At 41.6% G+C, this 14109-nt stretch overlaps 1 protein-coding gene across 2 annotated transcripts in view; it reads right to left on the bottom strand.

Moving 5' to 3' along the window:
- The window catches only part of LOC309342900 (guanylate cyclase 2G-like), a 36858-nt gene extending 25581 nt beyond the window's left edge, over nucleotides 1-11277 (bottom strand). For both annotated transcript variants that reach the window (XM_081863857.1, XM_081863858.1), the window contains exons 1-5: nucleotides 11008-11277; nucleotides 7668-8016; nucleotides 4550-4659; nucleotides 1940-2084; nucleotides 748-883 (exon numbers count right to left, since the gene is read on the bottom strand). In XM_081863857.1, the coding sequence (XP_081719983.1) occupies nucleotides 748-883; nucleotides 1940-2084; nucleotides 4550-4659; nucleotides 7668-8016; nucleotides 11008-11265 (998 nt within the window). In that variant the 5' untranslated portion in view covers nucleotides 11266-11277. The remainder of the gene's footprint in view (nucleotides 1-747; nucleotides 884-1939; nucleotides 2085-4549; nucleotides 4660-7667; nucleotides 8017-11007) is intronic.
- Nucleotides 11278-14109: the final 2832 nt, after the last annotated feature.

The following is a 14109-nucleotide window of genomic DNA, read 5'->3' as shown; positions in this document are numbered from 1 at the left end:
AGTAGGCATCTTGTCCCTCTTAACCTGGTGCTGCCCATTTATGCTGACTGGGGCTATAGGAAATTGTAGTCCAAAATATCTGGAGGACACCAGGCTCTGCTGACTTGCTAACCAGAACAAGACACAGGATGTTGCAGTCAAAATACACTTCCTGCTTAACAAATAATAGTAAGGTTGCAGTCCTGTAACCACTTGGTCCCATTGAACTCAATGGGACTAATAGATCACATGCAATGTGGTTATCTTTACAAGGAACCAGGTGAATTAAAAATGATTTTGTAAAGCTGAATTCAGTTTGTTGTTACAATATAGAATTTAAAGTTGCAGGTGGAGGCACCAAAGGAGCACTAGGGAACAGGGCTGCCCCACAAAGTCTAGGCATGAGCAGATGCTGGAGAGTAGACTTCCATGGGATCAGGACATCAGAGTAACTGGGTGTCTGAATTACATGGAGGTCTATGTGTGAGCAGCTGCTTGCTCTCTTTTTTTCAGACAACCACAATAGTGCATGGATACATGGCAGCTGAACATGGGTTCTGGGTTCAAATATCACCATATTGTAGAATTCACTCAAATGACTTTGGGTGAGTCACTGACTCTTGGTCTCAGCTCTTCCCTTTATAAAATGGGCAAAAAGGAAAAGATACTTCTTCAAAGAATGAAGATTATATAGTACTTTACAAGGTCAATCTCCTGTACAAATGATTAAATTGCAAAGTGCCCATGAACCACACACACAAATAATACCTGATTGTTTTCCTGACACTATCAAAGTTAAGAACTGGAATGAAATGAACTGAGTTGCCAAATTCCTGGAGATCATACACAGAGTAATCCATGTTCCTCTCACCTAATTCATCAATGTTGACTGGGCCAGTAATGCCTAAACAAAAAAGATATTAAAAATAAGAGCTTTAGCACATTCCCCACATTTCAGCGCACCTGTCCCATTTTGACTGATGTTGTTTTTCTGCCTCTTCCTCAGCATAGGAAGACACAATGTACTACATATTTATGTGTCCTGTCCATTTTGCAGTAGTCAAAAGTCCTAACTTTTGCAAACTTGCAAAGATTTCCAGGATAGTCAGAACACAAGAGCCCTGTTAAATCAGGCCAGAGGCTCATCAAACCCAGCCTGTTCTCACAGTGGCTAATCACATGCCTACAAAAGGAACATGACTGAGCCCTTGCCTGCTGTTGTGCTCAAGTGACTGGTATTCAGAGAGTACTGCCTTTGATCCTGGAAGTAGGACATAGACATCATGATTAATGGCTGTTGGAGAAACTCCATAGCTCAGCTATGTGCTTATAAGGTGGCCACTTTTAATCAGGGAGGAGTTTCTGTGAATGCCAAAGTTGAACAAATTGTTTATTCTGTTATATCTATCAATGCTGTTTTGACTGAACATGCAACCATGGAGAGACAATACTTTTAAGGGCGGGCAACAGGCAATCACAGAGTTGCCCCCAGCATTCTCTGTTGGCATCACATGAGATCCTAAGAGTCACGTGGAAAAAGTTCCGAATGCTCACTTGGCAATAGTTAAAGTAGCTTCCTTTGCACATTTATTTAGAAGATCAATGGATCTACTCCAAATATGTGCTGCTTCATGAAGTAAGCCTGGTGGTCGTTCTGACTTGGTACTAGCAGATGCTCTGTATTCTTCATCAACCTGATATCTTGGACTTTAACACCCATCAGCCTCAGCCAGAATGTCCATGGAGGCTGGGACAAATGAGAGTTGTAGTCCAAAACATTTGGATAGTACCAAGTGAATGAAAGCTTCTCTGTTGTCTCAGCCCTGTTCCTTGAGATGCTTTATACATGGGAGATACATGGGAAGGGCATCAATGTTCAGAGTATCAGCTCAGCTACAGAGGTGCAGCTTCCCTCCCTCTCTCAAGTGACTGTGTTTACAGTCTGAATCCACAAACTTACCATACATTGGAGTTTTGTTGTAACCTTTCAAACTGTTGACAAGGGCCTTTCCATCACGGAAGTCCTTTTTCCCTTCTAACATTTCTTTTATGGATAACGCATAAAGCAAAACAGCATCATGTAGGTAGGCAGCATAAGAACTTACCTGGAAAAGAGTCAATATAGAACAGTAAGAGTTTGGGCTTCTGAGGGAAGAAGTTTCTTTTATATATATATATATAAATTTTTATTAAGATTTTTGAATACAAATACCAAATAATAAACAATCTTATTTTTAACACAACGTAGTTTCATCATTTCTTTGGACTCCCTCACGTCTCCCGCTCCCATTTACATCATTAAAAGGTTTTTCCAAGCAAATTATCAAGTTTCTTAAACTATTCTTTCCGTTGTCTGACTGCATATATTTAGCAGTGGACTCATTTATTCCAAACTCAAAATCCAGTTGCAATCGAAATTATTCAACCCCCATTACAAATCAGGTTTATTATCAAAATTTACAGATTTTCTGCTGTTTGCAATGAGAAAATCAAACAAAAACAATTGAGATAGCTCAATGCAAGGGATGCTTCAAGTGGTTTCCCCAAATACAGTGATACCTCGGTTTGAGAACAGTCCGGTTTAAGAACGATTCGGTTTACAAACCCTGCAAAACCGGAAATAGTGTCTTGGTTTGAGAACTTTACCTCAGTCTAAGAATGGAATCTGAACGGTGGAAGGACACTGGCGGTGGGAGACCTCATTAGGGAAAGTGCGCCTCGGTTTAAGAACAGACTTCCGGAACTGATTAAGTTCATAAACCGAGGTACCACTATACAGCTGAAATTGCAACTTATACAGGGCTGGGCAGTGGCAGCCTCTTCTCCTCGCCCACACTCCAGCAGTCGCTGTGAGGTGCCCAAGGGAGGAGGCTGGCTGTGGTGGCCATAAAGAGGCCACAGAGCGGCAATGGGATATCCGCTCGCAGTCACAACTGTCACTGCCGACTCTGCTCAGGACAAGTGGTGGCTCATCCTCCTCCCTGAGCAAAGTGGTGCTGGCACTGGCAGAGAAAATAGGAACATTCTGGGATCAAATCAAAAGCCGGAATAGCTTTCATCATTCCAGGACTGTCCCTGGAAAATCAGGACACTTGGAAGGTATGTGTTATCTGATATGGTTGCAGGCAGGCCCATGGAGTGTGTGGCAGGGGGCAGCTGGGTACACTTGCCCCAGGCCTTGGAGAGCTAAGCTGCCGGGGGGGGGGGGACTACAAGGGATTGGTTACTTTCTTGTGTGAGTTTATAATTTTATTCTACCAAGACTCCTGCCTTGCACCTAAGACAAGCTCTGCACAGGTCTGGTTGCAGGTCAAATGAGACTACACATGTTAGTAAATGAGTTGAAAGCCTCAGCTCCTAAAACTAATCAGCATGGCTTTAGAGTGGAGAAAATCTCTCAAGAAATGTTTTGATGTCTGCCTTTAGAAAATTTGAGATATTTGGCCCTTTTTTCGTGTGGCATCACAGTGCCCTTTCTAAGTTAGGGGAAATGAGGGCATTCAGCCTGGTTTCCTCTTGGTTTTTTGTTATGCCTCCTTGGAACAAGTACAGGTTAAGTACTTAATTCGTTCCGGAGGTCCGTTCTTAACCTGAAACTGTTCTTACCCTGAAGTACCACTTTAGCTAATGGGGCCTCCTGCTGCTTCCGATCCGCCAGAGCACGATTTCTGTTCTCATCCTGAAGCAAAGTTCTTAACCTGAAGCACTATTTCTTGGTTAGCGGAGTCTGTAACCTGAAGCTTATGAAACCTGAGGTACTACTGTATCTAAGTTGTGGCTGTGAATATGACCTCTCCGTGTGAAGAAAAGAAACTGTCTGAAAGCTGCTTCTCCTTCAGCTTGCTGTGGACCTCCTTCACAAAATCAGAATAGGTCTTGTATTCTCTGTAAGATCTGAGAGCTATGAGCAGCACAGGCTGATAGGCATCTGGGACGCTGCTGTTCCCATTACTCCAAGTCTCTTTCAAAAAATTGTCCTAAAAGACAAAAGAGTGATTGACAGCATTGTTTGTAATAAATAGGCAGTTTACCCCATTCCCATAATGCTTAGTAATATGAATACAACAAACACTTTGTGAGGTGAATGGGGCTGAGAGACTTCAGAGAAGTGTGACTGGCCCAAGGTCACCCAACAGCTGCATATGGAGGAGCGGAGACACAAACCCAGTTCACCAGATTACGAATCTACCACTCTTAACCACTACACCACACTGGTATAGAGCACAATAGATGTTTGATTTTATCTTCACGAAGTGTGCAAGGTAGGTTAGATGAGAGATGGCGATAGATATTGCAAAATTTGAATCCAACTCTTTCCAGCCATAGTCCAGAATTCTAAATACTACAGCATGCTAGATTTGGAGATACCCATTGCTTTTCTGACCTACCATCCATACAGCTTGTAACTGAGAACTTAAACCTGAGTTTGCTCCCCCCCCCTTGCCTCACAATCCATTTTCCTGTTGTGTTGTGTCTTTTTAGATTGTAAGTCTGAGGACAGTAATCCTTAAAACCATGCCTTTAGCAAGGTAATGAAGAAATACTCACCACATTGCAGCTATTTACTGACCTCAAACTGCTGCAGCACAAAGAACACATATGGTCCATTTGTCATACCTAGTTTCTTGGCCTCCAACAAAATAGATCTTGCATCCAAAGAACTGCAGATTAAAACAATAACTGCAAAAGAAATAGTACAGATCAGTTCCCAACGCATCTAAAAAGTCAAGTGTACCCACCAACTGAGCCAGTAGCAGCAACTAAATTAGAGCTGCCATATGTCTGGATTTTCCCTTACATTACCAGGATTTCAAAGGCAGAAATGACGTCTGGGGGGGAATTTCCAAAATGTAGCACTTTGTCTTGGATCTTAGGCAAGTCAATCGAAAATCAAGATTTTTTGGCGGTTTTGGAGTTGTTGGTTGTTTTTTTAAAAAAGCAACTTTAGGGTTTGTCCTGGTTTTTACTTTTTCAAATATGGCAACCCTAACTAAATAGTTGGTACAACAGCAAACTCAGTGGTATAAAACTCAAAAGGGAAAGAAAGCCAAAACAATGTCTTGATAAATGCACATTGGATAATGTGATGAACAAAGTTGTTGTAAGGGTAATGGTAAATTACTGATTGATTGTGTGTAATTCGGGGTGCATCACTATGAAGCAATACAAAATATCTTGGGTAATTAAAACCAATGCATCTTTAGATCATGCTTTGCATAACTTTAGATCATTTCCTAATCACCCAAATCATTTAATAAACCCCCAGGCCCTTGGGTACACAAATGACTATCCCACTGAAATCAGCGCACAGAACAAAAGATTAAAGTGTTGCAGTCCAGAGAAGTGTATCATATTTCAGAGAGAGAGAGAAAAGTCACTTATTTGGTCTCTGGAAGTCCCTGTGCATTAAGTGCATGACAAGAGCACCTGAATGTAACCAGAAGCTGTGCATATGAATACTCCTTAAGCAAAGAAGTATTCCCAACTTCAGTTGTTATTGGTACTTTAAAAAAGATAAAAGTATGAGAATGCTGCCTCCATTTATACTAAGTATTGTATAAATAGTTCTTGTTACAAGTGGGCATTAAGTAGAGCTCTTTGCCTTGTGTAGCCATGTGACTTACACACCCAGACTTAGACACCTCCACTCCTTTCTTGCCTGTGAAACAGAATGTTATGGAAAGGTGAGAGTTGTGAACATTACAAAGGTTTAGCAATATATAATCCGGTAATATATAATTGTGAAGTGCTCTCTTCAGGGAGACTCGTCTGGTGGCTTCATTACGTATCTTGAGGCATGAGGCAAAAACATTTCTCTATAATCAGGCCTTTGGCTGATTAAACGACCTGTGGCCTTTTAAATGTGTTTGGGTATGGTTTGTTTTTCATTATGTATTTTGTGTTCTCATTTTTGATCTTCAGATAAAGGGTGGTATACCAATTTTAATAAATAAATAACCTCGGGGAAATCTTTCATCATGCCCTTAGTTCTGCTCATTTAAAGAGTTTCTTAATTGAAATAGTTTTACACAGAGAATCCCATAAGAATTTTCACACAGGATAAAAAATTCCTGCTGGTTCAGTCCATAAAAAAAACCACCACAATCTTGTTAGTAATATCTACCTTTTCCCTATATGTGATAGAATATCTTGCCTTTCTACTCTGCCTACCAGCCATGCGTCCTGGGCTTCCATGTATGCATGCAACATTTCCTTAGGGCATATCTGGGCAATATGTATAATATGAGTCAATAGGCATAAACCCAAATAATGAGGCCAAATTGCCTCTCAAATCGGATCTTCCATCAGCTCAAATCCTGCAAGTGGTCACATGACTTAAACCTATGTGGCATAAGAACATAAGAGCCTGCTGGATCAGGCCACTGACCCATCTAGTCTGACACCCTGTTCTCACAGTGGCCAGCCACATGGAAAACCCGTAGGAGGGACCTGAAAACAAGAGCACTCTTCCTTCCTTTGTTTACTAGGAACTGAACAAGGAGGCACAGCAAACCCATCATGGTGAGTAGCCTATAGTAGACTTATCTTCCATCAGTTTGTTCAGTTCCTTCTCTAAAGCCATGCAAATTGGTGGCCATCACTGCATCCTGGGGAATTTTATAAACTTCTACCATTCCACCTCTTCCTTGCTTTTTGTCTGCGGTAAGAATTCCCAAACACCACGACTATATTTAAACAGGACTACATCTTCAGGCTTAATGCAATGTGAGCGTCTTCAGGCGAATGTAGCATTGCCATACATCCAGAATTCCCTGGACATATCCGGAATACTGAGTTGCAAGCAGTGAGTGGGTGGAAATTGGTAAAATGTCCAGGAAAAGCTGGATGTATGGCACCCCATGTTGGCAGTATTGTTTTTGTCGATATTCCTCAGAAGTAGCTCAAAAACGCAATGAAAGCTCAACAACTTTTTGTTCCAGATTTTCATTTTTCGAAGTATGGCAACCCTAGGAATGCAATGTCAATTCCCATAAGAAGTTAAAGTGTAACACCTTATTGAAGACAGGAGCCAGGAGCACCAGAGAGATAAGGGACAGGTAATCACACAGGTTTAATACAGTTTTCTCTACACTGATGCCCACAGTACCAGTGGACAGCACATATGGCAGCAAGGCATCTTTGGTTGGACAGACCCCTGGAGAGCATATCTACTGGGAAGGCACCACTAGTTGGATCTGCTCAAAGGTACACAAAGGCAGCATATAGGGAGAAGAAAGAACTGCAATGAGCTTCAATTTCTGATAAGTTGAGCGGCAGTGTGTTATGTTTTACAGAGGACACTCTTCTATTTGCAGAAGTTATTTAAGTAAGAGGTGGGTAACCAGTGGACCATGGGCCAGATACAGTTCACCAAGCCATGGGAAATGGATTGGGAATTAAATCCCTTTTGTAAGTCCAGCCCATGTTTTATGTGTGTTTCATTTCACTAGGGTCTGGCACTTTAAGTACCAGACCTTGAGGCAGCTGAGGACATAAATTTCTGCTGGGCTTTTCTCATGACCAATGTTGGTTTGAGTTTGTTCCAAATAAAGTGTTTTGGTCACCATCCTTCATGTACAGAGTTCATCTTACAATGGTGCTGAGAGACTTATGAACTCACATGGAGAATGATCTCTTTACCTCCAGAGCTCAGAAACCTGTCATGAAAAACGAAACAAAAAACTTACTTCTAGCAACTGATGCTATATAGTTGAGCTTGTCTTGATGGAGGCTTTGATCTTTTGTGTTGTATCTCACCTTAGCAGTGATGGTGATGTTGCTTTTGAGTTGATTTTCTACAGAAGCCCACAACTCCTCTGTTTCAGCCCAAGTGAAAACATCACTTGAGCTTCCGAAGAGGCCAACGTACCTCCACCCAAAATACTGGAGAGTTTTATAAAGGACTTCCCCGATCATTTGCAGAGGGGTGACAAGATTGATATAAGTGTCATAAACAAAGGAATCTTCCAGCTTGGCTGTATGGCCAACAAACCCAAACATGGGGATGTTCCACTGAGAAGCTAGCAAACCAGTTGCCTAGGTGGAGAATAATAAAAAGAACTGGATTTATTCGTAACATTCAAGAGGCAATAAGTAAACTTGGTTGACTGTCACTCATAGCATTTTGTTCAAATGAAGATCTTTTAGGTGCTGTATAGGTTTCAGATTGCATCAAGGCCTTTGGGGGATGTGAAACTGAAACACATACAGTAATGCCTGATTTCCCATTTCTGGAAATACAAAAACCAGCTGTTAATCATTTTTCTCTATTTCACTGCCTGCAATAATGGTGCCCATAAGTAATGACAATAGGGTTTCAGTGTATAGGATTTCAATGCAATAGGATTTCAGTGTATTTATTTACTGAACAGAACTCATATACCACTTGACTGTAAAAACAAAACAAAACAACAACCTCTGGTTTACAAGAAATATTAAAATTATCAATAAAAAAGTAATTTAAAACATTTAAATACAAAGTCAGTGGCAAACGAAAAAGAGATTCAAACATGTCCACATCCACATGTCTGGATAAACTTGTCTAAACAAAGGAGCTTTAAGTAGATACAGAAAAGAAGAGAATAACACAACATAACATAATTAGATGTGAAGTTGATATATATTAATGCATAAATAAACACAAGCTAAACTCAGCATTGGGTTTGATTGGGTGGTGAGATACTAACACCAATATTTCTCCCAAATCAATTGTGATACCAGTTATCGAGACCACTGTGAACCATTTACTAGAATATATGCATGGATATTTAAATCACAATTGAGTTGGCCTGTCTTTATTCATGCATATCCATCATGCCCCAAAGCACTCTATGTTTTGTTTGCTTCCAAGCCCATCTGAAATGAATGCAGGTTGTGCCTTTTGTCATAGGCAGGCTCTAATTTGAAGATCTCCATGAGCTCTAATAATATGTACAAATGGTTGCACATTTAACACAGACCCTCCAAGTGTCTCTGTTTTTCAGGGACAGTCCCAGATTTACAGAAGCAGTCCCAGTTTCTGATTTGATATGTCCTGCTTTTCCTTAGGACATCCCTATTTTCATCAGAGAAATGTTGGAGGGTATGGAGTTATCTGACCCACCCACCCCCCAAGCCATCTGGAGGCAGCCCTGTATAGGGAAGGGTTTTTTAAAATGCTTAATGTATTATTATGCTTTTATATATGTTGGAAGCCTCCCGGAGTGGCTGAAGCAATCCAGGCCGATGGGTGGGATATAAATAGTAAAATTATTATTATTGAATAGGACACCCCTATTTTCATTGGAGGAATGTTGGTGGGTATGAGCTGGAGCATAGTAAAACAGACTAAGGTTGCAGAGAAAAGCTTTGCTGTCCCAGCTGCAGCATCTCCCCTCCCCAGCCTAATACTAGGGCTCTTTTTTTCTCTTTGGAACTCCCCATCTACTCTCATCAGCTCCAGTCAGCATGGCTAGGAGTTGGGGATGTTGAAAGCTGTGATCTGGTTATGTATGGAGAACCACAGTTTCTCCACCTCTGCTGTAGAGAATTCAAGCAAGCCCATTCCTTCTCCTCCTCCTCCTCCTCCTCCTCCTCCTCCAGGATTCCAGTTTCTTTTCCAGCTGTTAGCTTGTTTGTGCACCACCTGGTGGAAAGATGGGATACAGGCCCGAGAGCTCGGGACCAAAAACGGAGCATCCCTATTTCAGTGCCAGAAATGTCGGAGGATAGGCTCATGGTGAAGTCCTGACTGGGATTTTCCTTAGCTGGGGACAAAAATAGATCAAAAGCCCACAACCACTTTGTGTGGGAGCACCCACACTTTGCAAGTACCCTCCTATAATCATCACTTTTGCTGCACTCATTTTGGAAGCCACATAAAACTTTTATGTTCAGGCAAGCCTATCCAGACAAATAGAAATTACATGTTTTTAGTTAATTGTTCATTCTAATTCATCGTGAATATTTTTAAATGCCCATTTTAATTGTCTTTTATTGAGAAGCTTAATGTTTTGGGGGTTTTGTTGAGGTTTTATGATTGCTTAAGTGGCACATAATGTTTGTTAATTTCCTTTTTTAAGTTGCCAAGGTTAGGTTCCCATCAAAATCAAGATTGCAAAAACCACTGCTTGCATAACAACCATGTGCATAACAACCAGGTGCCATGACAGATTTAATCCATCCATGTGTAGAGCCAATGATATTTCAAAGAGACAGGCAAGCAATTATTATAGCGATATTATCAGTCACCTTGCTTTTTAAAAACAACAACAAATGTTTTGTGATTTTTTTTTGCAGACACGCTGAGTGCAGAACCCCATTTTAATTGTTTACAGGCACTAAGTATGTAGAACTAATGGAAAGACTAGAAATTAAGCTAGGTCTGAGTTATAATCAAACTGTGTCCTGAAATACAGTAGAGGCACACAGCCTCCCACCTGCAGTATCTTGGCTGTGGCCTCAGCAGTTCCACAACTGCATAGGAGAGCACCTCTTTTAGATAAAATAGATTGGTGAACTCCAGTCTTTAAATACAACCTATAGGCTATTCTAGAAAGGTGAGAGAAGTTTGTAAACAGGACTATGCACAAGTGGAATAAATATCTGCTCACACAACAGGAAATCACCTTCTTTTCTTCCCTGCCCCCCACACCTCACAGCTCTGTATACATCCTCAAAATCTGCCCTGAAAGGTTGGGAGACACTCCAGTGAAGATTTTAGGGGTGCAGCGAGATCTGCAGGGGAGAATAAAGGAACGTAAAGCCTGATTGGATGCATTTAAAGTACATTTAACACACATATAACACACATGGCTTTCCCCCAAGGAACCCTGGAACTATAGCTTACTCATCACAGAGCTACAATTCCGAGAACCGTTAACAAAATACAGTTCCCAGGATGCTCTGGGGGAAGCCTTGCACTTTAAATGAGCATTGAATGTGCTTTAAATGCATGGTGTGGATGTGTCCTGGTTGGCTGCACACGATAACAAATATTGTCTATTACAATTAACAAAAGAGAAAAAGCAGGATGAATTCATACTCAACCTCTGCTGCCTCTGAGCAAACTGGTCCGAACAAGGCAGAAATGTGTTCTTTTTGAACCTGGTTGATGAAAGCATGCAGAGACTTCTTTGCTTCACACCCAGAGTCTGCATAAATAAACTCCAAGCTGTAATTGCCTAGGTAAGATGGATCCGCATTGACCTTATCGATGGCAATCTCGACAGCGGAGCTTAACCTTTGGCCACTCAGGGGATGGGAGATATTCCAAGGAGCCTGAAAGGCTATTACAAGCTTGGGCATTCCAAGATCACTAGCAGTGTTAGTGGAATAGACTGCAGTAGCAAATGAGATCACTGAACCATAGTAAATGTGGAAGAAATTCTGTGGGCATTTGCTCATGTGCCACTGCATCACTGAACCAAATACTAAGCTGCTCTCCAATTTGCAAATCTTATGTCGTCCTTTTCTCTGTGTTACTTATACCACTGCTTGAAATGATTATATCAACACCTCTGCCTGTAGCATGACATGTCATCAACAGTTCTAATTAACAGAATCCTTGATCACCAAAACAGCTTCCTTGCAGCACTACCTCCAATCTTGATGTGTCAAAAGGTCAGTTTAAAACTTTTGAAGAGGTATTTTTGTCGTTGCTGCTGACATTGCTAAACTCTGCTTAAATTAACTGAGCCGACAGGAAACATCCAAGGGCAATGTTGGTGTGTGTACTCCTTTCTGTAAAATGAGTGTTTACAGAACACCTTGCTTACAAAATTTCAGGATCTGGCAAAGTGTCAGGTATTATTTCTGCTCTGTTGTTACAGCAAGTACAATCTAGAAGGATGCAATTATGTGCTTGCAAATAATAATGTCCCTTGTGGCTTTAAGAAGAGTTGAGTGCAAACCTCTATGAGGTTGCCCATCATGAGTGATCCAGATAATGGAAAACAGTACCCTACAGCTTACTGGATGTTCACAGATCATAAAATCACAGTTGCAAGGGATCCTAAGGATCATCTAGTCCAATGTTTCCCAAGCTTGGGTCTCCAGCTGTTTTGGACTACAGTTCCCATCGTCCCTGATGACTGGTCCTGCCAGCTAGGGATGATGGGAGTTGTAGTCCAAAAAGAGCTGGAGACCCAAGCTTGGGAAACACTGATCTAGTCCAACCCCCTGCAGTGCAGGAATATGCAGTTGTCCCTGATGGGGATTGAACCTGCAATCTTGGTGTTAACAGAACATTTGAGGTTTAAATAAGTGCTAAAGCTCTGCCAATCCGTTTATTGCACTCTTCACATGGTTGAAACTGATCCCATGGTCATGCCTGACCAAGAGCGGTTTTCACACTGAAAGTTTTCAAAACTGAGATGTCAAAGCAGTGCCCTCCATTTCAAAAATATATTGATGTGGAATCTTCTCACAAATGACACTTCTGCACTGCAGCTTAGTCTGAACTCAGTGCAGCTCGTGAACGTTTTGTAGCATCCATAGAATATTGTTCTCATTGCTACAGTCCCTGAATGGTGAGCTTGGTGGTGGTTCTGTGGAGGCTGGGAGAACCCACTTTTTTAAAAAAACAAAACAAAACTGCTGCTGCTATTTTGCAATTGGTGGACCTCAGAAATTATAAGCCCTCTCAAGTGTGTAAATTTTGTATATGTAAGCTCATTTTGAAATACGTGTGATTAGGATCATTTAATTATCCACAGAAAGGTTCGGTATTTGGTGGGCACTTGTGACAAAGTTTCTAAGCAGCTTTGCTGGAGGGGGGAGGAATGCTACATTTTTATTGCCTTTTACTGGTGATAACAATATGCTGACTTAGAAGCCTTCCGAATGATCTTTAAACTTTTTGTGTCTGACTGTTACATGTCCAATATTTCTTCCCTTTGAGCCAGTTTTTTTTAATCAATGAATGGTCCTAAAGTCCAAGTCCACTAAAGCAGATGCTTGGATTCCACTATAATGTCCCTGTTGAGTCTCTGATATTTAAAATCTCTTAGGGAACACTTGTCGCTTCCTGTCACTGACACTACCTCACACATGTTTTCCAAGCATAGATGGGGACATGTTTTTAGACTGAGGGCCACATGCCCTGACTGCCACCAAAGGGCTACCTGAGGACCACTTTGTCCTGAGGGGACGAGAAAGATAAATCAGAACAACTCATGAGCTTCCCAGCACATAGTTCCCGGTGAGGTGGCCTTTCTACTCCAAACTGCCACCACAGGGCTACTCAAGAGCCACCCTGTTCTGAGGGCTGGAGTGTGAAGAACGTAAAAATGTAGGGAAAGCCCTGATTGATCTGACCAGAAACCCACCCAGTGGCCAACCAGTTGCCTCTGGGGGCAATAGTGATTGGTAGTGCAGACAGGGACGCACTGCTGACCTGACTTCCCAGTGCTGCATGTTGCAGATGGTTTCTGAAAGGGGTGGGAGGAGCTGAGCTTGGTGTGGTGCGAGAATGGTGTCAGATTGTCTCTGCCACTGCACCAGCAGCAAGCTCCGCCCTGCCCCTTCCTCCTGGGTAAGCAGCAGTAGTATGAAACACTGGGAAATTACAGTCTGAGAAGCCAACAAGCAGGGCGTGAAGATACTAGCACAGGCTTCCTCAACCTTGGCCCTCCAGATTTTTTTGGCCTACAACTCCCATGATCCCTAGATAGCAGGACCAGTGGTCAGGGATGATGGGAATTGTAGTCTCAAAACATCTGGAGGGCCGAGGTTGAGGAAGTCCGCACTAACACTTTCCTGATTATTTTTTCCTAGCAACAGATATTTATTTGCTGGGGGGGTATTAGATTGGGGGGGGTATTAATATTGCAAACAGGTCGTTGAGATATCACAATTTGGACATTGGCAACAGCTGTTTTATTTTTAATTATGGGATTTTTCTTCAAAAGTGTAAATCTGGACTAAATAGCAAAAATGTGTGGGTGCTGCAAAAATCTTGTATGCAGCCACAGTAAATGTTCCGGAAGCAGCTTCTGATACTGATCATGAATAATAGCCAATGATAAACTTGAATTTGGTGATCTAGATCTACCTTTCGAAAAAGGTTTTTGGGTCTTTGCTGTTGCTTGTAGCTTATCTATGGAGCTTTATTGTGTATATATATATATTAGTGGAAGCTTATTAATTTAA

This window comes from Podarcis erhardii (genome assembly GCF_964252035.2).
Source record: "Podarcis erhardii genome assembly, chromosome: 5".
NCBI classification, from domain to species: Eukaryota; Metazoa; Chordata; class Lepidosauria; order Squamata; family Lacertidae; genus Podarcis; species Podarcis erhardii.
This window is presented reverse-complemented; position numbering and strand designations above follow the sequence as displayed.